The sequence below is a fragment of the Geotrypetes seraphini genome, chromosome 1 (assembly GCF_902459505.1).
Source record: "Geotrypetes seraphini chromosome 1, aGeoSer1.1, whole genome shotgun sequence".
Taxonomy (NCBI): Eukaryota; Metazoa; Chordata; class Amphibia; order Gymnophiona; family Dermophiidae; genus Geotrypetes; species Geotrypetes seraphini.
This window is the reverse complement of record NC_047084.1, coordinates 104855815-104880184: the sequence shown is the minus strand read 5'-3', so window position 1 is coordinate 104880184 and position 24370 is coordinate 104855815. Positions and strand designations below refer to the sequence as shown.

The following is a 24370-nucleotide window of genomic DNA, read 5'->3' as shown; positions in this document are numbered from 1 at the left end:
CAAGGAAGTACACTATCCTTTCTTTCAGCAACACTTCCATTATTTTTCCAACAACTGAAGTGAGGCTCACCGGCCTGTAGTTTCCTGCTTCATCCCTGTGACCACTTTTATGAATAGGGACCACATCCGCTCTCCTCCAATCCCCAGGAATCACTCCCGTCTCCAGAGATTTGTTGAACAAGTCTTTAATAGGACTCGCCAGAACCTCTCTGAGCTCCCTTAGTATCCTGGGATGGATCCCGTCTGGTCCCATCGCTTTGTCCACCTTCAGTTTTTCAAGTTGCTCATAAACACCCTCCTCTGTGAACGGCGCAGAATCTACTCCATTTTCTCGTGTAACTTTGCCAGACAATCTCGGTCCTTCACCAGGATTTTCTTCTGTGAACACAGAACAGAAGTATTTGTTTAGCACATTTGCTTTCTCCTCATCACTCTCCACATATTTGTTCCCAGCATCTTTTAGCCTAGCAATTCCATTTTTTATTTTCCTCCTTTCACTAATATATCTGAAAAAATGTTTATCTCCCTTTTTTACATTTTTAGCCATTTGTTCTTTCGCCTGTGTCTTCGCCAAACGTATCTCTCTCTTGGCTTCTTTCAGTTTCACCCTGTAGTCCTTTCTGCTCTCCTCTTCTTGGTTTTTTTTATATTTCATGAACGTCAACTCTTTCGCCTTTATTTTCTCAGCTACTAGGTTGGAGAACCATATCGGCTTCCTTTTTCTCTTGTTTTTATTGATTTTCTTCACATAAAGGTCCGTAGCCATTTTTATCGCTCCTTTCAGCTTAGACCACTGTCTTTCCACTTCTCTTATGTCCTCCCATCCTAACAGCTCTTTCTTCAGGTACTTTCCCATTGCATTAAAGTCCGTACGTTTGAAATCTAGGACTTTAAATATCGTGCGGCCGCTCTCCACTTTAGCCGTTATATCAAACCAAACCGTTTGATGATCGCTACTTCCCAGTTGAGCACCCACTCGAACATTAGAGATACTCTCTCCATTTGTGAGGACCAGATCCAATATTGCTTTTTCCCTTGTGGGTTCCGTCACCATTTGTCTGAGCAGAGCCTCTTGAAAGGCATCCACAATCTCCCTACTTCTTTCCGATTCCGCAGATGGAACATTCCAGTCCGCATCTGGCAGGTTGAAATCTCCCAACAGCAGAACCTCTTCTTTCCTTCCAAACTTTTGGATATCCACAATCAGATCCTTATCAATTTGCTGCGATTGAGTCGGAGGTCTGTAGACTACACCCACGTAGATAGAAGTTCCACCTTCTCTTTTCAGAGCAATCCATATCGCTTCTTCCTCTCCCCAGGTCCCTTGCATTTCGGTCGCTTGGATATTGATCTTTACATAGAGAGCTACTCCTCCACCTTTATGACCATCTCTGTCCTTCCTAAAAAGATTATATCCCGGTATGTTTGCATCCCATCCATGTGATTCACTGAACCATGTCTCTGTGATAGCAACAATATCTAGATCTGCCTCTAATATCAGGGCTTGCAGATCATGAACTTTGTTGCTTAGACTGCGAGCATTTGTGGTCATTGCTTTCCAGCTATTTTTCAGCGATAATTTCCTTTTTCGTATGGATTTTTGTGTCGTTTCACTTTCCGTTGCAATACTACGAAATGAGTTGCTGATATTGCTTATGTTGCAGCCTTTACTACTATCATATCTACTGTCATATATGAAGAGCCAGGAGCCAACACGGTCTGTGTTTCGGAAATCACTTCTTCTTCGGGGGTCCGGGATGTTATGATACACACACGTAGAGAACCTTTTTAACAAATCAAAAAAAAACAACAACACAGGTAATCTGTGAAAGACAGGCGATGAAGAGCTATCAGTTTCCTAACAGTTGCAGCAGGACAGGAGCTCTTCATCGCCAGTCTTTCACGGATTACCTGTGTTGGTATTTGTGATTTGTTAAAAAGGTTCTCTACATCCCAGACATAAGAACATAAGAATTACCGCTGCTGGGTCAGACCAGTAGTCCATCGTGCCCAGCAGTCCGCTCACATGGCGGCCTTTAGGTCAGAGCCCTAACTGAGTGTAGCCCTACCTGCGTACGTTCCGGTTTAGCAGGAACATGTCTAACTTTGTCTTTAATCCCTGGAAGATGTTTTCCCCATAACAGCCTCCGAAAGAGCGTTCCAGTTTTCTACCACTCTCTGGGTGAAGAAGAACTTCCTTACGTTCGTACGGAATCTATCCCCTTTTAACTTTAGAGAGTGCCCTCTCATTCTCCCTACCTTGGAGAGGGTGAACAACTTGTCCTTATCTGCTAAGTCTATTCCCTTCGGTATTTTGAATGTTTCGATCATGTCCCCTCTCAGTCTCCTCTTTTCAAGGGAGAAGAGGCCCAGTTTCTCTAATCTCTCGCTGTATGACTCCCGAGGAAGGCGTGTTTTCCGAAACATGGACCGTGTCGGATCCTGGCTCTTCACATATAAGAACCATTGCTTGAATTGCAACATTATATTTTGTGCCTTGTACATCACATCTGCAGTTGGATCACTTTTTGTTTTACCTTGTAATTAATAAGTTGCACATACGGCCTATGTCTATCCCATCAATTAATGAGTTCCTTTCTATATCAAATAAATTGTATTTTGTAAGCCACCGTGATCACATATAGCCAGGTGTAAAAAGTTTTAAGAAAATGACAAATGATCCTCTTCAAAAGGAGAACCCACCCCCAATGTCTGCCATTCTGGGACTAATTGGTTCCTTTCCAGTTTTGTTTTAGGAGAGGTGATATTGTTAATGAATAATATGGTCTTGATAGCCTGGTGCTACTGTTGCTATCAGCTGATCAGGCATAAAGTCTAAAATCCTTTGGATATCCAAGGCACCTTCCTGAGAGGAGAGGAACTCAAAGTCAGGGAATCTATGGTAGGCAGTCCTGGAAGTAAAATAAACATCTTTCTGAACAAAACCTATTATAATCAAAGCACCATACCATTTTCGTCCATGTCATCTAGCTCAACAAGCTTGAGAGCATTTGGCAGACTATACACAGATGACAACCCCAGTTGAGTCAGTTTAGAGATACTGTTGATCATCATTGAGCCCAGCTGTATGGGATAATCTGCAAACAATTGTGGTGACATTATTTTTAATCTTCAGTTATTCAAGGTAACATTTCAGTTTAGTAAACACAAAAGATATGTATTTCAAAACTGCTGCCCCACATGTATACAAAAAATACATAAAAATAGCCATACTAGGTCAGTATATCTAGCCCAATATCCTGATTCTAACAAGGGCCAATCTAGATCTCAAGTATCTGGCAGAATCCCAAAGAGTAGCAAGATTCCACGCTATGGATACTAGAGATAAGTAGTGGCCTTTCCTATTTCTGCCTTAATAGCGGTCTCTTCCTCCTTAATAGACTTTTCCTCCTAGACCAGGGGTGTCAAAGCCTCTCCTCGAGAGCCACAATCCAGTTGGTTTTTCAGGATTTCCCCAATGAATATGCATGAGATCTATTTGCATGCACTGCTTTCATTATATGCTAATGGTTCTCATGCATATTCATTTGGGGAAATCCGGAAAACCCGGCTGGATTGCGGCCCTCGAGGAGGGACTTTGACACCCCTGTCCTAGACCCTTTTTGAACCTTTTTATAAACTCAGACATGCTAATATGCTCCAGCATTAACCTCTCTTTTACAAAGCCCTGTGGAAAACGCTGCGACGCCCATTAAATCCCTATGGGCGTCGGACCGATTATTGCAGCAGCAGCCACTACCGTGGATTTGTAAAAGAACTCTAAATGAAAAAATATTTTCTCCTATTCTTTTTAAAAGTATTGCCATGTCCAATCCAATCCAATCCAATCCTGGATCATCCCCAAATATTGGGGCTCGATTCGGTTTACAATATTATTAAAAAAAAACAACAATAAGGCAGGAAAGGAATCAAATCTATTTGCTAGGAAGACTAGAAAGATTTCAAATCTACTTACTCAACATAATCTATATATATAAAATCGGATGTATGTATGTATGTGCCGCGATCACGCAAAAACGGCTTGACCGATTTGAACGAAACTTGGTATGCAGATCCCTCACTACCTGGGGTGATATGTTCTGGGGGTCTTGCGGCCCACCTGCACACGTGGGCGGAGCTACAAACAGAAAATCAGATTTCACCCATTCATGTCAATGGAAAAAATGTATAAAGCTGCTAACGCAAAAACGGCTTGCCCGATTTGAATGACACTTGGTATGCAGATCCCTCACTACCTGGGGTGATATGTTCTAGGGGTCTCGCGGTCCACCTGCAAACGTGGGCGGAGCTACACACAGAAAATCAGATTTCACCCATTCATGTCAATGGAAAATATGTAAAAAGCTGCCAACGCAAAAACGGCTTGCCCGATTTGAAAGAAACTTGGTATGCAGATCCCTCACTACCTGGGGTGATATGTTCTGGGGGTCTCGCGGCCCACCTGCACATGTGGGCGGAGATACACACAGAAAATCAGATTTCACCCATTCATGTCAATGGAAAAAATGTAAAAAGCTGCCATTCTCACAGTAATTCAAAAACGGCTTGACCGATTTGAACGAAACTTGGTATGCAGATCCCTTACTACCTGGGGTGATATGTTCTGGGGGTCACGCGGCCCACCTGCACACGTGGGCGGAGCTACAAACAGAAAATCAGATTTCACCCATTAATGTCAATGGAAAAAATGTAAAAAGCTGCCAACGCAAAAACAGCTTGCCCGATTTGAACGAAAATTGGTATGCAGATCCCTCACTACCTGGGGTGATATGTTCTGGGGGGTCTCGCGGCCCACCTGCACACGTGGGCGGAGCTACAAACAGAAAATCAGATTTCACCCATTCGTGTCAATGGAAAAAATGTAAAAAGCTGCCAACGCAAAAACGGCTTGCCCGATTTGAACGAAACTTGCAACACATCTTCCTTTTCAGTTTAAGAGATTGGAAATTCCAGTGAGACTTGCATTCTCTATCACAATCAACAAATCACAGGGTCAGACTATTACATACTGTGGAGTGGATTTAAGATCCCTCTGTTTTTCCCATGGACAACTCTATGTTGCTTGCTCAAGGGTGGGTTCACCCAAGAATTTATATGTTCTTGCTCCTGAAGGTGAAACTAAAAATGTTGTTTATAATCAAGTTTTGTGTTAGTTGTATTGTATTCATTTTGTCAAATATTTCAAATTATAATTTGAATATTGTACTTTTTATAAAGCTGTAAAAAAATAATTTCATTCACCACTATAAAGTATCTTTATTTGAATCCATTTACAGTGTTATTGCTATAATTAAATACCCGTGCAACGCCGGGGCATCACCTAGTCTATATATATATAAAATCGGATGTATGTATGTATGTGCTGCGATCACGCAAAAACGGCTTGCCCGATTTGAACGAAATTTGGTATGCAGATCCCTCACTACCTGGGGTGATATGTTCTGGGGGTATCGCGGCCAACCTGCACACCTGGGCGGAGCTACAAACAGAAAATCAGATTTCACCCATTCATGTCAATGGAAAAAATGTAAAAAACTGCCATTCTCACAGTAATTCCAACTACCTGGGGTGATATGTTCTGGGGGTCTCGCGGCCCACCTGCACACGTGGGTGGAGCTACAAACAGAACATCAGATTTCACCCATTCATGTCAATGGAAAAAATGTAAAAAGCTGCCATTCTCACTGTGACCAATTTGGACGAAACTTGGTATGCAGATCCCTCACTACCTGTGGTGATATGTTCTGGGGGTCTTGCGGCCCACCTGCACACGTGGGCGGAGCTACAAACAGAAAATCGGATTTCACCCATTCATGTCAATGGAAAAAATGTAAAAAGCTGCCATTCTCACAGTAATTTACAAACGGCTTGACCGATTTGAACGAAACTTGGTATACAGATCCCTCACTACCTGGGGTGATATGTTCTGGTGGTCTCGCGGCCCTCCTACACACGTGGGCGGAGCTACAAACAGAAAATCACATTTCACCCATTCATGTCAATGGAAAAAATGTAAAAAGCTGCCATTCTCACAGTAATTCACAAACGTCTTGACCAATTTGAACGAAACTTGGTATGCAGATCCCTCATTACCTGGGGTGATATGTTCTTGGGGTCTCGCGACCCCCTTGCACACGTGGGCGGAGCTACAAACAGAAAATCGGATTTCACCCATTCATGTCAATGGAAAAAATGTAAAAAGCTGCTATTCTCACAGTAATTCACAAACGGCTTGACCGATTTGAACGAAACTTGGTATGCAGATCCCTCACTACCTGGGGTGATATGTTCTGGTGGTCTCGCGGCCCTCCTACACACGTGAGCGGAGCTACAAACAGAAAATCAGATTTCACCCATTCATGTCAATGGAAAAAATGTAAAAAGCTGCCATTCTCACAGTAATTCAAAAACGACTTGACCGATTTGAACGAAACTTGGTATGCAGATCCCTCACTACCTGGGGTGATATGTTCTGGGGGTCTCTCGGCCCACAACTCTATGTTGCTTGCTCAAGGGTGGGTTCACCCAACAATTTATATGTTCTTGCTCCTGGAGGTGAAACTAAAAATGTTGTTTATAATCACGTTTTGCATTAGTTGTATTGTATTCATTTTGTCAAATATTTCACATTATAATTTGAATATTGTACTTTTTATTAAGCTGTAAAACAATAATTTCATTCACCACTATAAAGTATCTTTATTTGAATCCATTTACAGTGTTATTGCTATAATTAAATACCCGTGCAACGCCGGGTCATCAGCTAGTATTAAATAAGCTCGGTTTTGTATTCATCTAAAGCAGGAGTCTCAAAGTCATTCCAGTCGGGTTTTCAGGATTTCCCCAATGAATTTGCATAAGATCTATGTGCATGCACTGCTTTCAATGCATATTCATTAGGGAAACCCTGAAAACCCGACTGGATTGCGGCCCTCAAGGAGGGACTTTGAGATCCCTGATCTAAAGCAAGTTGAAATAGATAAGTTTTGAAAGATTTTCTAAATATGTGAAGAGAGACAAGAGATCTAATTTCATAAGGAAATTCATTCCAGATAATCATGAAAACGTATGTAAAAGATCGGGAGATATATTGCATGATTTTAATACCCTTAACAGAAGGGAATGAGAATTTGAACATTTGAGACAATCTTGAACTAGAAGGGTGCAAAGAATTCAATGAAATAGCTACTAAAGGTGTAAAAATCCCACATATAATTTTGAAAATTATGCTAGCACATTTGAATTTAATTCTAAAATGAACTGGTAACCAGTGGAGTGCTTTCAACAATGGAGAGACATGTCAAAAATTGGAGGCTCCTATGGTACAACATAATGTGGACTTTAATCATTCTTTTGCAGATATGCGTTGCTGGATAATAGAGAAATTGATTCCATCACAAAAAGGAGGAGATTTTAAACAGCTTTTGAGGCAAAGTGAACAAAAATGGATTTTTAGATTACAAACCTGTATTCCAAAGGGATTAAATGCCCGTATTGAATGGCGTGCCTTCTTTTAAATATTTTTTTTGAAGACTGTCTTCAATAGTTTGTTTTGGTTTTTTGACTTTTTTAGTCTCTTTGGCTTGCCGTCCTCCTTGCTAATACGTTTACGTCAGCATGCAAGGATTTAAAGCACTGGTCAAATGCCGGGGCGCCATTTTCCCGCGGAAGATTCTTTTAAGCTGTTGCTCTTTTTCTAAAAGGTAACTTTAATTCTCAATGCTATATGCACTTGTATGTTTCTTTATAATTGATTGCATTTTTCTGTTTCCCAGATATTCCCCTGAAGCAGCCAACTGGCGAAACAGGGCCTGTCGGGAATACTGAGTTCATAACTTGAAAATTGAATCTGGTTCCTTACTGGAGCAATGGATATCTAATCTAACTGCCAGTCGGGAGATGTATGGAAGATAAGTGCAAGTTCTTTATTGTTTTTTTACTGATATTTGCAGTTTAACTTTTGTATCTTAAACTTTATTTCTACAAAACTTTTCTCATGGAGTTTTTTGACCTAGGATGTGTTTTTTATGACAGTTTATAACTGGTCATATAGTTTCTTGGTTGTTTCCTTGAAACACTGAGATCTTTTTCTCCATGTTAGATACTTGCCTTTCAACCTGTTACCTTCCACTATTAGTGGTTCTACTTTGAATATTTGCTGTAATTTTTTGATTTTTTTGATATTCAGCTTGTATATATTTTTGATAATTTCCCCCTTTTACTAAACCACGATAATGGTTTTTAGCGCAGGGAGCCTATGAGCGTTGTGAGCTGCGAGGGGCATTCAGCACAGCCCCCTGCACTAAAAACCACTATCGATGTTAGGGGAGGGGGTATATTTGTCTATTTTTGTATAGTTGTTACTGAGGTGACATTGCATAAAGTCATCTACCTTGACATCTTTGAAAACCCCCCCAAAAACAAATGATAATTAATATTTTCTCTACGTACAGTGTGCTTTGTTTTTTAAAAAAAATTTATTGTTGGTAGATCATTTTGACTTGGTCATTTTAAAAGTAGCTTGCAAGCCAAAAAAGTGTGGGCACCCCTGATCTAAACAATAAACGGTGGTAAGAAAAATAATACAAAATAACTATCAAACAGGAAGAAAAAGCCTCAGGAGTCCCAGTGCATAATCTTCATTGTTTGTTTCATGTACTACTGATTCTCATTCATCGGCAAAAAGCCTTCTGGCAATTCAAAACCAATTTACACATAATGCACCGATATTCACGTTGTCTGAATGGGCGACTGCCTCTAGGAAACCACCAAAATGATTGAAATTATTCTATTGATGTACATTTACTATGGGGTTTTTTTTTTAAAATCTTTATTCATTTTCAAAAATTACAACAAGTGTACAACATTGTACAAAATTTGTACAACAAGTGTACAAAACTTTAGTTTAAATTCAGAAATACCTTAATTCATCACTTGACATTCTTATTTGTATTATTCCAAATAAATAATTATATAAGAAACCCACCCCTCCCATCCATATACCAATAAATAATAACTATCAATATATTATCCGTCATAATCCCACCCCCCTTATCTTATCCAATATTCTGGTGTTTAAGATGTCTGATCACTAGAATAAATCGTCAGTGGCCCCCAAATCTTTTTAAACTTATTATAATTACCTTGTTGCAAAGCAAATACCCTTTCCATTTTATAAATATGGCAAACTGAATTCCACCAAAAAGTATAATTTAGTTTAGTATAATCTTTCCAATTCCCTGTAATCCGCTGAATGGCAACCCCTGTTAATATTAATAAAAGTTTATTATTATTATTATTATTAGCTGAAATTGGGCTTTTAAATCTCATTGAAGTACCAAATAATATAGTATCATATGAAAGGGCAACATGATTTTCTAACAATGAATTAATTTGGGACCAAATTAACTTCCAAAAGGCATTTATATAGGGACAGAAAAATATTAAATGGTCTAATGTCCCAGCTTCTAAACCACAATGCCAGCATCTATTGGATCTTGAACTATCTAACTTCTGTAAACGAACTGGGGTCCATAAAGCTCTATGCAAACTATGGTTTAAATTTGTTAGAAAACATATATATCAGAAAGCAAGTTATAATTCTGCCTACATTTGCTGAACTTTAATTATTACCCATCTTTTTCAATTTCACAGTCGCTGTATGACAAATCCCCTGAAGAAGCGATTAGTGAAACGGGCTTCCTGTTGGGATAGTCAAGTGTTTGTTTATTTGTGTATTTACACATTCAGCCTACAAAGTGAATATCAATGCATTATATGTGAATTGGTTTTGAATTATCAGGAGGTTTCTTGCCGATGAATGAAAATTAGTCCCTTAGTAGTACATGAGACAAACAATGAAGGTTATGCACTGCAACTCCATAGGCATTTTTTCTCCTGTTTGATAGTTTTTTTTAAATAAGAATGTGTATATCCTTACCATCATTTATTATTTTGATGGTAAGCTCACCATTAGAGGCTTCTTTATAGGAAACCTTATAAACCTTGAGGTTAGAGCTGCTGTTGTGAGTTTGATTCCCACTGAAACTCCTGGTGACTGTGGGCAAGTCACATAATACTTCATTGCTCCAGGTCCAAAATAACTACCTGTCTAAAACATGTAAACCGCTTTGATTGTGTAACCACACAGAAAAAAGCGGTATATCAAGTCCCATCCCCTTTACAATACTCATATTCTGCTACACACCACACAGTTATAAATATGTTATGTAGAAGGATCACTGAATAATATATTTTCAGCTTTAATGAATCAAATATGAACGTGAAAATCCCAAGTGCAAAAAATCAAGCAGCGAGCAGATGAGGCAGACTTACCGTCAAACTTCACATGCCAGGTCATATGGAAGCCATCTGTCATAAGGTAAAAATTCTTTAAATCCTCAGGCAATGAACAGTTATTTTTCTGAAATTACAAACCATCGAGACTTTGTAAGGGGAGATGGAGACTTAAAAACATTTTTAAGTGCAGGTATTACTGAATCTTCACATTCTAGTGCTTGTATTCTTTAGTTTAAAAAAGGTTAATTTTGTGAGATATGCATATGTATGAGGTAACAGGCCCATATATGGGCTTCTGTGCAACAGCAGATGTGTGATGCTGTTTTCAAGATGGTATTTTGAGCCATGGTTCCCAACTCTGTCCTGGAGGACCACCAGACCAATCGGGTTTTCAGTTTAGCCCTAATGAATATACATGGAACAGATTTGCATGTCCGTCGCTTCCATTCTATGCAAATCTCTCTCGTGCATATTCATTAGGGCTATCCTGAAAACCCGATTGGCCTGGTGGTCCTCCAGGACAGGGTTGGGAACCACTGGTGTAGACTGCTGAAATAAAGTTCTAGATTTCTGCAAAAATTTGCCAGGAACAACTACACTGAAGGAATCCCTTGTGAGAAGACATAGGCTGGAAGAAAAATAAAGAAAAAGAAGCTACTTACCTGTAGCAGGTGTTCTCCATGGATAACAGGATATAAGGCCTCATGGCATGGGTGCCATCACCAGATAAGCCTGTGCAGGAAATTACTCCAACTTAGCAACACTAAAAGCTATTGAATTACCTTATTTACATGCACCCAATTTTCCACCAGCTGCTATTGTGTGGGTGCAGCTCAAAAGATTAATACAGCTTAAAGTTGAAATGTGTGTGTGTATATGAGGACTATCCTGTTGTGCACGGAGAACACTTGCTACAGGTAAATACCTTGGTTTTCTCCACGAACAAGCAGAATAGAAAGGAAATTCCTTAGTAATGTAAAGCACTGCTTATGTCTAGAAGCGTTATAGAAATGATAAGCATTCAAATATACAATTATGTTTAATGTTTATAATCTTTTGTAAACCGCGTAGAACTTTTTGGTAACGCGGTCTATAAGTATAATGTTATGTTATGTTATGTTAGTAGTGGTAGCAGCCATTGGCTGCCTCCAATAGAAGGGAAAACAACAAGTCACTTGAGCAGGCAAACATCTTTGCACGTTCAGCCAGCAGGCCCACCTCCATCCAAATGAGGTAGGCCCGCCCCTCCCCTGCCCAACCCACAGGATCCTAGGGCCTGATTGGCCTAAGCGCCTAAGGCCCCTCCTATAGCATTCTAAAATGATAAAGCTAAGTGCTTTATATCTCTTTAAATAAAATGCAAGTGAAATGTTTAAAGTTATGACTAATATGGGGAGAAGTTATCTCTAAAACAAAGCTAAAATCTTTTTTTATAAGTGCATAATACTAGAAGAAACTATAAATTGAAAGACACTGGTGTAGATTTTAAGAGGAGGAAGTAATACATTTATATATAAAAGTTAATATTTAAATTTAATCTATAAAAAAAGATAAGATAAAGTTAAAAAAAATATTTGAAAAGATTAATGAGTGTGAGCGCCAGGTCCGTTGGCCAATGATTGGAGCAAATAGGAGCAATACTACGCTGATCTTTCCAGTCTGTGATTGTACAGCTGTGCGTAGGCTCCAACTCTGAGGCCTCTGGAACTAAATACACTTTTCTGGTTAAGTGTTGTGGTATAATATATATATTTGCTGTATTATACTCACCATGTTATATCTCATCATACCATGTTTTGTCATATTATGTTTTACTAGGCTCTGTTAACTATATTTTGCCATCTCTGTCAGACAATATTTGCCTTGCTATCTTCTACCACTCTATCCCCCTCTTCTACTAAACCGCACTAGTGGTTTTAGCGCGGGGAGCCGTGCTGAATGGCCTGTGCTGCTCCCGACTCTCAGAGGTGGGGGCGGGGTGGGAAATGTATATCATATGGAAATAGGAATATTTTTTTTTTATAATTCTTTATTCATTTTTAAACTTTCAGCAAGTGCACAATATAAGTAATACATAGATTTACTAACATCACTTGATAAATCTATCAAGATTGTAACAAAGGTATATATATCTAAACCCTTCTTCCCCCCTCCCTTTCCATACAGTTATTTAATTGAATCAATCTTTGTCATATTTCTTTTTTACATTTTTATTTTTTCCATTTATATAAACCCTCCCCTTTCCCTTCCAATCATAAATAATGTTAAGAAAATGGTGTTTATTCATTACAAAACAATGTCAATGGCCCCCATATTTCATTAAACCTTTTATAATTTCCATTTTGTATTGCTATTGAACGTTCCATTCTATATATGTGACATAGTGAATTCCACCAGAGGAAATAGGAATATTGATAAAAAGAGGGGTATTTATTCTGTATTACAGGATGATTTGTTTGTAAATACAAGTGATATATGACAATTGATTATAATATGTTTAATTCACTTGTTATAAGAATTCAAAAATGAATAAATAAAAATTTAAAAAAAAAAAATAATTTATTACTCGCAACCATCCAACAATTCTGAGCGAGTTACAATCAAACATACATAATTATTCTAATGATTAGACACCTTGGACACCTTTTTATTACATAGGACTATATTTAATGTGGGGATGGGGAGGTATGTTATGTGATTTAATGGGTTTATTCCTGATGAATGGGATGGGTCTTTTTTATATGCATTTGACAATAATTGTTAGAATGTCAAGAGATTTGTACGAATTATTTGATTGAATTTTGTACACTTGTTGCAAGAGTTAAAACTGAATAAAGAATTAAAAAAAACAAACAATATTGCAAACTATAAAAAGTCACAAAAAGAGATCATTTCATAAACTATATCAAGACAATAAAATGCATCCTAACTCAGTCATTTACCAAAAAAACACATAAACGCCACAATGGAAGGATTTACCTAAATTCCGAACTCAAATCATTTACCATAAACATTTCTGGAAAAGCAGTTTTTACCAATTTCCTGAAATAGACTGGAAGCATTCTTTATATCCAATGGTAATGCATTCCACAATATTACACCCTGCACAGTTAATAAAGCATGCTGAATGTCTACCAACTTTATCTGTTTAATAGATGAAACCTCAAAACTGATCTTATCTTCAGATCATAAAGCATGACAAGGATTATATATCTGCAGAAGAGAGCTAAGTAGAGTTGGACATTTATCCTTCAACAGCTTAAAGATTAAACAAGCCCTTTTAAATTCTATATGAAAAGCAAAAGGCAGTCAGTGAAGATCACGCAAGATAGATGGAATGTGGTCAAAGCTTTGTATTCTTATTGATGTATACCTGTTTTGAATATTATTTACTCCTCATTTACATAGGGCTCCTTTAAGTAAGGTGCACTAGCATTTTTAGCGCATGCCACAAGATTAGCGCGCGCTGGCTGAAAAATTACCGCCTGCTTAAAAGGAGGCGGTAGCGGCTAGCGTGCTAAAACCGCAAGCACGCCTTTGTAAAAGGAGCCCATAATTTTGAAATGTAAGTAGGTGTTTGTTGATTTGATGCACTGAGTTAAAAGCTTGCAAACACAACACAAGCCCCTCGAAAAACCAAACAATATAATCTCACTACACTTTCGACCTGGTTTACAGCACAGCACAACTACTCATGAAAGATCAGCAGAGTCCACAAAGAGAAGTACTAAACATTCCACAGGCATAGAGTTCCTGAACAAGGCAGAAAAACCCACAATTCGCACATCAGCAACGCTTCTTCTGTGAAAATTATTAAGAGGAGGAAAAAGCCTCAGATCCCCCCCTCCACCAAACCGAGAAACTCAGGTTGAAAACAGGTGGAGTTTTACAGGGTGTAATAAAGTCACTGGCATAAAAAACCTCCTCAATAATATTTCAATAGAGAAAAGCCTTGTGCAATGCAAGTAAGCTCAATAGAATTTGGCTTTTCAAATCATTTTCAGATCATAGGGGTCCTGATAAAAGGCAGAGTATATCCCACTTGCATTGCACAAGGCTTTTTTTTCTATTGAAATATTATTGAGGAGGTTTTTTATGCCAGTAACTTTATTACACCCTGTAAAACTCCACCTGTTTTCAACCTGAGTTTCTCGGTTTGGTGGAGGGGGGGATCTGAGGCTTTTTCCTCCTCTTAATAATTTTCACAGAAGAAGCGTTGCCGATGTGCGAATTGTGGGTTTTTCTGCCTTGTTCTGGAATTCTGTGCCTGTGGAATGTTTAGTACTTCTCTTTGTGGACTCTGCTGATCTTTCATGAGTAGTTGTGCTGTGCTGTAAACCAGGTCGAAAGTGTAGTGACATTATTCTGAGTTAAAAGCTTACCATGTTGGGTTCTCTTTTGCTGTTCATAAACCATTACTACCATGTAAACTTGGGAAAGACACTATTTTGAGCATGAGCAACAGGGGATCTTTTTGGCATTCTACCATCACTGTCAGACACGATGATGAGCTTGATGGACCATAGGCCTGACCTAGTATGACACATCTTATTTATTTATTTAATTCAATTTGTTTTCTATCCCGTCCTCCCCAAAGAGCTCAGGACAGATTACAGGTTAACATCTGTAATAATAAAACGCTAAGCGCGCATGCGCACTCTCGCCACGTGTTCCCTGATCTGTCGGGATGTGGCGGCAAGAGTGCGCATGCGCTAGATGGAGCGGAGTGAGGGGCCGGGACTTAGGGGAAGGAGAGCAGGCCTTGGATTCGGCCAGCCCCGGCCAAGCAAGACCCCCCTTTCCCACCGCACCCAGGCCCTGGCGGTCCCCGCCAGCAGAGGCGGAAAGACAGCGGTCGCTGGCTGTGTGGACATGTTTACTTAGTTACGCATCGGGCTTGAACACTTGAAATTACCTGTCAAAAGTCAATTTTTAAGCTCCAAGCCGCCGCCGCCGCGGCTACTCTCTCGAACCACACCAGGTGGAGATCGAGAGAGGAGCCGCGGCGTCGCCTTTGATCTAAGCCCACAACTCCATTCCTTTTGTACTCCCCAGGTGGAGGGGAGGCGCGAGGCTGCGGCGGCCTTCCTCCCCAGGTTCTCCCACGGTGAGAGCTGGGGCGGAGATGAGAGGCTGCAGCAGACTTCTTACCCCGGCTCTCCAACGGTGCGCATCTGGGGCAGAGTCACCTGTCATGCTCGATACCAATGCTGATCTCATTTGCATGCCTCGAAAACCTATGTATTGTATTGTATAGATCATAAAAGGTCCCTGGAAATCACTAACGTGCCCCAATCCGATGGTTAAGTTCCATAGAACAAATTAATAGACATGAGGGATTCTCAGCACATGATAAAAGCAGATCCTCTCTGGGATCCCTAACCCTCTCCTGTCCACCCTTCCAATGCTTGATCAAAAATTAAGACAAAGTTCACGGGGAAGTGGGGGGGGGGGAGAAGAAAATGCTGCACAGGGAACAGGTTGGGAGGGAAATGCTTCTGCACAGGGAAATGGAGAGGGGGAAATAAAGAGACAGATAGAAAGAAAGACAAATAGTGGGAGGGAGGGAGACAAAAAGAAAAGAAGAAACAGGAGCAGAGACAAAAAGAAAGAAAAGCAGCGGCAGAGAGAGACAGACAAAGAAAGACAGACAGCACAGGAAAGTGGAGAGGGGGAAATAAAGAGACAGATAGAAAGAAAGACAAATAGTGGGAGGGAGGGAGACAAAAAGAAAAGAAGAAAGAAACAGGTGCAAAGAGAGAGACAAAAAGAAAGAAAAGCAGCGGCAGAGAGACAGAAATAAAGAAAGACAGACAGACATATATTCTAGCACCCGTTATTATAACGGGCTTAAAAACTAGTACTAGTACTAGTTAACAGGTTACAATATGCCATAGTTACAGTACAAGTTGGGGTTTTTTTCTGGTACAAGTTTTTCTGCTAACCTTATATTTTTATGATGCTTTTCAACACAAAGATGTTTCTACGCCAAGGACCTGCAAGGGAGATTTTGGTTAGACATATGCTTTCTTAGGCGGAAGTGAAACGGTTACTAGGAGACAGCAGTGTGAATTTCATCTTATGTAGTGACTCTCCTGTCAAATACTTACCAGCTCCCATGATGCAACCAGGTGACGCTCAGCAGGGTGCTTTTCTCTGAAGTTCACATCTGTTACTCCGGGAGATGTTTCTAAAGAGATGGCAGGTAGAAAAATATATAACAAAGACAATACTACATAGTACTTTTTAGTACAATATTCTGGTACCCGCAGTGATCCTAGAGAAAATGATTGAATCTTTTTAGGTTATAAGATATTTTATAAAATCAACAAAAAAAATATGGTCAAGTAATCTTTATCTGCTTGGTCAGAAAATATGGCCATCAAGATGGCATGCTCTTGAAGTGACTTTATGAACTTATCCATGATTCTATGATCTGCTTATTTGTTAGCAATGCATGTCAGCGTTTTTCGAAAACCAGTATCTTTAGATATTTTTCCATATATTCACTATTGCACTTTAGACTATAGTATTTATGTAATTTATTTATTTATTCATTGGCACATTACCATCAGCTGAGGGGGCTTGATGCGAATTTACATTGTACACTGCACATTTTTTTATCATATATGTATATATTTGTTTAGGTTGTAGCACTTCAAAGTTTATTGTATTTATTTAGCACTAGCACTTTACCTTAGGCATAAGTTAGCATCTTGGGAGTTTTTGCTAAGTCTTTCTATTATGTTTAGGGACTGTTGAATGTGATCTGTTTCTGTTTAACATTTTCTTTTCAGTGTGACTTACACAATAATGGACCAAATGATGTATGAGGTAGTGCTTATTTAGACTTTGTCTGATGCTGGTCATCCATAAGTCACTACCTGAGCTCAATACCCCTCGTTTATATCCTAAGAGCTCATACTGAGGCCCTCCAAGTCTAAGATTAAGTCTAGTTATTTATTATATATTTTTTTACATCAGCTTTCACAAGATTAAACAGTCCCTTCAAGAACTTACTTAGGTTAGCCAATCATTGATTTGTTCATCAAAATGAAGGACACATTTACATATAGGATATATTGTGGGGCAAGAAAACATTAAAAAGAGATTCCAAGGCTTAAGCTAGATCTTTCATGACTGGATGTCTTCAAATAACACCGTCAAATTATATTGACAACTGAAAGCATCAGCCTGGATGATGATTTATAATTCAGTATTACTATATAAAAGCTGAATTGGTATTTGGATTTTAGATTTAATTACTCGATTTTCAAATAGCTGTTCAACTGATCTTTGAACCAATAGACTGGGAAGACAGAGAAATAAAGTGACTTACTTGTAGTAGGTGTTTTCTGAGGACAGGACTTAAATCCTCACATCTTGGTGACTGGATGAAGTCTGGCACAGGAAACAGTAGTCCAGCATCTTTTTTTTAAAGAGGTGTTTGGACAGCCTCACTGCTCATGCATGCCTGTTTCCACCTGCTGCTATCACATGGGACCTCCTCAGTCCTTTAGACTCTAAAGAAATATAACACCTAAGACAGGTGGGCGGGTTGTGAGGATTTAAGTCCTGCTATCCTTGATGAACACCTGCTACAGGTAAGTAAATGATTTCTCCAAGGATGAGGACTGCAACATCCTCCAATCTGGGGCTCATTAGCTACAAACTGTCTAACAGAAAAGAAGAAAGAATGCAATAAGTATTGACTCAACAGACACCAACATTTTTGGTGGCAACCTGACAATTTTTGCCTGAACTGATAGAAGGGCCTGGGGTGATGGAGTTGGTCAGGTACTTCAAGTGCAGTGGCTCTCAACCGATGTGTCACGAGCACTCAGCAGCTGTGTTGTGTTTCCCCTCCCCCTTCCCTATCTGCGAGTCTCGTACCTCTCCTCCCCCCCTTTCTACCGAGCCAACATATCATCATCTCCTCCCTCAGCGCCTCTCTGGTTGCAAAAACTTGTAAATTCTTTGCCGGCGCTGGAAGCTTTAGTGGTAAAAGGCTGTCTGAGCTGACAGATCCTTTCCTCTGCAGCATCCCGTCCCTCTGACGTTACTTCCTGATTTTCCTTTCTGCCTTGCTGGTCCCTCTCTATCCTGTTCATTATTGTAGATCACTATCCCCCTCTTTTATTAAAGTGCGCTAGTATTTTTAGCGCGCGCTAACCCCGCGCCAAGAACTAATGCCAGCTCAATGCTGGTGTGTCTAGCGCGCGCTAAAACCACTAGCGCAGCTTAGTAAAAGGAGCCCTATATCTTTCCCCTCCCTTTACTATTCCCTCTCTTGCTTCCTTGTAATCTTGCCATTATATTACTTTAACCTCCCTTGTATAGTCTGTATACCGCTTAGGTTCTGTGTATGATGGAGGTGTGGTATTCTGTTTGAATATAGTTTCTGTAATTGTGGCCATTATTCAGTATGCTCAGTAATGTCAGAAGGGACTTCTTTTTTGGACCCAAATACTCAACAGAAGATTAACCCCACTGAAATGGATAACCTGGACATACAGATGGATAACCTGGACATACAGATGGATCAACTGGACATACTGGCCTCACTTGTGTATGCTGGACATTACAGACATTTTTAACACATATTTTCCTACAGCCTAAAACAGCTTTCCTTTACAAGCTAACCAGATGGAACAGCATGGACTTTGCTATCTGTGAACAAATGTATCCTTTGAAATGCTAACCCAGCTGACCTCTGCTACATAGTTTTTGTCTCCATTCCCTGCTGGGAGGATACTTCTCTAAGGCTCTGCTGAGCTGTTATCAGTGCTGTATGACTTCACAGATGCAAGGCACCATGGAAAGCCATAAACCATTTATAATGAGCAACATCCTCTGCAGAAGACGTAGGCGACTGATACCAAGACAGAACTTTTAAAAAAACATGCTGGACATTTGCCTATGGGAACCAGGTGCAGCTGGGCTGCTGGAAGGTAACCCTTGCATCTTTGTTTCAACTTTCTGCATAAGACTGTCTGCAAGGACACCATCCTGAAGATATACAGTGTTGTAAAACCACAAATCAGCCTCAGCAAGGTGATAAGGATTCCAGACATGTAAGTAGAAGAAGTTCATGAAGTGCCCTCTGTTTCTGGACTGCTCGAGCCCCTCTCGTGGGGTGGGGGGTGGGGGAATGAGAGAGGCGTGGACTGAGGGGAGGAATAGTTAGATATACATTTTTGTACCAATAGGGAATTACATGACCAGAATTCAGGGATGTACTTTTTGGAACAAAGGAAGAATTTCTCTGTATAAAAAACGCTCATAGGAATTCTACGAGCGTTGGAGCAATTACCGCTGCTGCCGGCGCTAAAACCCGCGCTATGCGTTAGTAAAGGAGGGGGTTACTGAGGTCTTTTTTCTCCACTTTTTAATGCTGGTACTATTGAATTGTTCCTCTCAAAGCAGAAGAGAGCAGATTTGTTTTGGTATATGTGATTATTACTCTATCCTGTGAATTATTTTTCCAATTGAGGTAATTGAAATCGCCGATTATTATACTGTTGCCCAATTTGCTAGCTTCCCTAATTTTTGAAAACATTTCTTCATCTGTCTGCTCATTCTCTCCAGGTGGACAGAAGTATAACCCTACGTGTATATTCCTTCCCTTCAGACATGGCATTTCTATCCATATGAATTCCACACTGCTCTCTATGCCATGCAGAATACTTATTTTGTTTGATTCAATTTTCTCTTTAACATATAGTGCAACCCCCTCCAATTTGATCTACTCTATCTTTGCCATATAATTTGTACCCAGGAAACAACCAGAACGAAAGAAGTTATCTTGCCATTGTATTGGGCGATGGTGCGTCCGCATCTGGAGTACTGCGTCCAATATTGGTCGCCGTACCTTAAGAAGGACATAGAGTTACTCGAGAGGGTTCAGAGGAGAGTGACGCGTCTGAGAAAGGGGATGGAAAACCTTTCATATGCTGAGAGATTGGAGAAACTGGGTCTCTTTTCCCTGGAGAAGAGGAGACTTAGAGGGGATATGATAGAGACTTACAAGATCATGAAGGGCACAGAGAGAGTAGAGAGGGACAGATTCTTCAAATTTTTGAATAATAAAAGAACAAGAGGGCATTCAGAAAAGTTGAAATGGGACAGATTCAAAACGAATGCTAGGAAGTTCTTCCTTACCCAACGTGTGGTGGACACTTGGAATGCAATTCCAGAGAGCGTAATAGGGCAGAGTACGGTACTGGGGTTCAAGAAAGGATTGGACAATATCCTGGTGGAAAAGGGGATAGAGGGGTATAGATAGAGGATTAATGCACAGGTCCTGGACCTGATGGGCCGCCGTGTGAGCGGACTGCTGGTCACGATGGACCTCAGGTCTGACCCAGCAGAGGCATTGCTTATGTTCTTATGTAACACAGTGCCCCACTGATTGTTCTCCTTCCACCAGGTCTCTGAGATGTCTATTATATCTACTTTATAATTCAGTGTTATTAATATGTACTCTAACTTTCCTATTTTACAGTATTTTTAGGTTTCTAGCATTTCTAGACAGACACTTCAAATTGTGTTTTTTGTTTGTATCTACAAGCTGCTGAGAAGATGACAAGGATAATTATTTGAGTACTTTGCTTTCTTCTTAAGCACTCCTGGCTTTCTTTCACTAATATTGAAACCTCTCTATTTGGACTCCCTAAATATCCTCTCTCAATAGTATCCTTCAAAGATATTCCATACCAAACCATCTGCTCCTGGGCAACTGTCGTCCCCCCCCCCATTTTAGTTTAAAAGCTGCTTTGTCTCCCTTTTAATGTTAGCACCAGCAACAAAATCAAATGACTTGATGATAAAGATACTCTGACAGTGATCTGAAGATCTAAATATGTTCCATAATCAAGCTAATGCAAAAAAAAAAAGAAAAATTGAAAAACAATGAAACACCTGACTAAGGAATTATCCGATATTTTGCAAAAACCACACAACTGCAACAGAACTTATTGGGTAATCGTGAACAAAAAAATAGAAGCTAAGGCTGTGGCGATCATTAAAAAAAAATGTCCAATTGGTTCCATGAGAAAGAGTAACCTGAGGTGGTCCTGTACTATATGAGTGGCCGCTAAAATGTTCTCAGCCCAACCAAGAAGAGAATGATGTGGAGCCACAACATATTACAAATGGAAGAGATCTTCTTTCTTTTAAAAATTCTTTAAAAACTCACCTTTTTAAAGATGCTTTTAATACTCAATATTAACAAATTTTTTTTATTTTTTACCTACCCCCGTTTCCTTATGTTTTTTCCCGTATTTGTTTTTCTACATATAACAGATGTAATCTTTGCCCTTCTTTCCTTCCCATTTCAAACTGTCTTGTCTTAAATTGGATGTTAATGACTTGCAATTTGTATCTCTATAATTTTATGCTTTTTACTTGTGTACATCGCTTTGTAAACAGATTCAGCGATACATCAAATATTAATAAACCTTGAACCTTGAGCTATGAAACTTACAAGTTATTCCACACTTTTCTTTTCAATATGATATGATATGAAATGAAAAGTGTCAAGAAAAGTGTGGAATAACTTGTAAGTTTCATGGTTCCACATTATTCTTTTTTTGGCTGGGCTGAGAACTTTCCAGGTAGCACACACTCAGTGAGATGTCTAGGATGATTCATTGCGGCCGTTTTATCACTGAATTGGTCACGATGAATCATCTGAACTCCATGAATCACCACCCTGCATCCCCCCCTGTAGCTGATGTCTTGTGGGGGAGGCTATGCCCCCTCACAAGAAGGAGCACCGCCCACACTCCCAAAATAGGAGCGCCCCCACCAGAATGGGACGATCCAACACGGCCGAGATGAATTGTCCTCTCTGTGATGAATCGTCCTGGGGGCCTCTCCTCTTCTCTGCCCCATCCCCTGCCGGTGCATCTCCTCCTCGCTGCTCCCTATTCCCGGGCCTCTCTTCTTCTCCACACACCCCCTACCGGTGCCTCTCCTCCTCACTGCCTCATGATGTCAGAAGGGATACAAGGCCAGCATGAGCAGGGGGGGTTGAAGACGCTGCTCATGCCAGTGAACTTTTCTACAGGTATGTGGGCCTTGGGGGGCACTCCTACTTTGGGGGTGTGGGGGGCACTCCTTCTTGTGGAGGGTGTGGGTATAGCCCCCCCCCCACAAGACGTCAGCTACATGGGGGGACGCTTTGGGAGGGCACTCCTTCTTGTGTGTGTGTGGGGGGGGGGAGGGGCAGAGCCCCCCAAGATGCCAGGTGTGTGGGAGGGGGTAATTCATTGAGGCTGGACAATTCATTGTGGCCGATTCAGCCGATGAAACAGCCATGATGAATAGACCTAGACCTTGCTGGAGGAGGGTAGGGGCGGAGAAGAGAACAGACACCAGCGGGGGTGGGGCAGAGAAGCAGGGCAATTCATCCTGGAAAGGACGATTCTCCAAATGCTTCTAGAAAAAGTTGCTGGAGGTGTCCTGCTTGTATAAACGTGCATTAAAAGCTCCTACCTCATTGCTTTTTAAGCAGCGCCTCTGGTCTAAGCCTTGGATGGAGTGCCAAGATTAAGGGAAAGAGCAAATATCCAGAGGAGCTAAGTTTTGAAAACAAGTGTGTGTGCATTGGAGCTGTGGGGGTTGAGGGGATTCAACAAGGAATTACTCTTCACCCAGTGCACCCCCCCCCCCCCCATCAGCCCCACCTGTAACTAAAGCGGTTCCCCCGCTACCCTTGAACTACAGTCCTCACCCAGCAGTTTGCTGACACCCAGAGTCAACGTTTCCAGGTTGGTTGAACCAGCATCACTCTTCGCCTCCATCCCACAGCGCACCAAATGACCTCCTCCTTGACACAACTCCACCTTCCCCAACGACCACAATGGCTTCCCCTCGTCACTAGGCGACGCAGGTCCGAGGCTAGAGCGTCCCCATCTGCTACGTCGGGGATTGTAGTTCTCTCTGCGCGTCCCAGCTAGAGACGGGAGCGAAGGCGAACTATAAATCCCGACACCCTCCGCGTCGACGGCTCCGTCTTTCCTCGCTGTTGCCGCTGTCCCGAGCGGACGGCGCAGAACCAATCGAAACAGGGGCCGCCGAGTCGGCCAGCCAATGGGCTGCTGAGTGCTGAGGGCTCGGCCTCGCGCCTGCGGCGGCTGGGTGGCGGCGGCGGTTTGAAGATGGCGGATGGCACTGGTGAAGGGAGAGCGGTTTACTGGAGTAAAGACCGTATCCTTTCCTTTTTGGGCGCCTTGTTGGGGAGTGAGTGGAAGGGTCTAGTTGCGCGGTGCAGTCTTTAATATGGAACAGTGCAGATAGGGAAACTTTGAGGCTCTTAGAAACAGAAGCTGGGTTTCACCTGCCTTTTAAACTACAGTGAATTTATGTAGTCTCAGTTTGGGCCACGCAGGAATTAGGTGAAGATTTGTTTGTTTTACCTCCTTGCCTTAAATAGTGTGACCATATGGCTCCAGAAAAAAGGGGACGGATTGAGACATCCGGGTTTGACTTCCATTGAAAGCAATGGAAGTAAGGAGAACAGATTGAGACATCTTGGTTGCTTTCAATGGAAGTAAAACCCGGATGTCTCAATCCGTCCCCTTTTCTCTGGAGCCATATGGTCACACTACCCATATATGCCTGGAATAGACCACCTGAGCCTGTGCGCCACGCCCCTTCCCTTGTTCAAAAATAGACTGAAAGCCCACTTTCAATGCACAACCCTCTCTCCCTCTGCTCATCACCCTAGCCCAGGGGTAGGCAATTCCGGTCCTCGAGAGCCGGAGCCAGGTCAGGTTTTCGGGATCTCCACCATGAATATGTACGAGATAGATTCGCATGCACTGCCTCCTTGAGATGCAAATCGATCTCGTGCATATTTATGGTGGATATCCTGAAAACCTGACCTGGCTCCGGCTCTCGCGGACCGGAGTTGCCTACCCCTGCCCTAGCCCAGTGTCCCGCAAACTATGACACAGTAAATGTAGTGGCCGCAGTTCGAGGCATCTGGAAGTGCACGGATGTCGCCGTGATGACATCACGCGCATGCGTAACGCCATCGCATCGA

At 41.1% G+C, this 24370-nt stretch overlaps 2 protein-coding genes across 4 annotated transcripts in view; one reads left to right on the top strand and one right to left on the bottom strand.

The window, feature by feature from the left end:
• Positions 1-23337, bottom strand: part of TPGS2 (tubulin polyglutamylase complex subunit 2) — a 53949-nt gene extending 30612 nt beyond the window's left edge. Inside the window, exons 1-4 of the mRNA XM_033935332.1 lie at positions 23057-23337; positions 16431-16510; positions 10357-10444; positions 2970-3098 (exon numbers count right to left, since the gene is read on the bottom strand). Coding sequence (XP_033791223.1) covers positions 2970-3098; positions 10357-10444; positions 16431-16510; positions 23057-23126 — 367 coding nt within the window. The 5' untranslated portion in view covers positions 23127-23337. The remainder of the gene's footprint in view (positions 1-2969; positions 3099-10356; positions 10445-16430; positions 16511-23056) is intronic.
• A 15-nt stretch (positions 23338-23352) lies between these two features.
• Positions 23353-24370, top strand: part of KIAA1328 (KIAA1328 ortholog) — a 381040-nt gene continuing 380022 nt past the window's right edge. The window contains exon 1 of one of the 3 annotated variants that reach the window (XM_033935328.1): positions 23353-23532. In XM_033935328.1, coding sequence (XP_033791219.1) covers positions 23484-23532 — 49 coding nt within the window. In that variant the 5' untranslated portion in view covers positions 23353-23483. The remainder of the gene's footprint in view (positions 23533-24370) is intronic. The other 2 variants (XM_033935330.1, XM_033935329.1) reach the window with 2 other exon arrangements.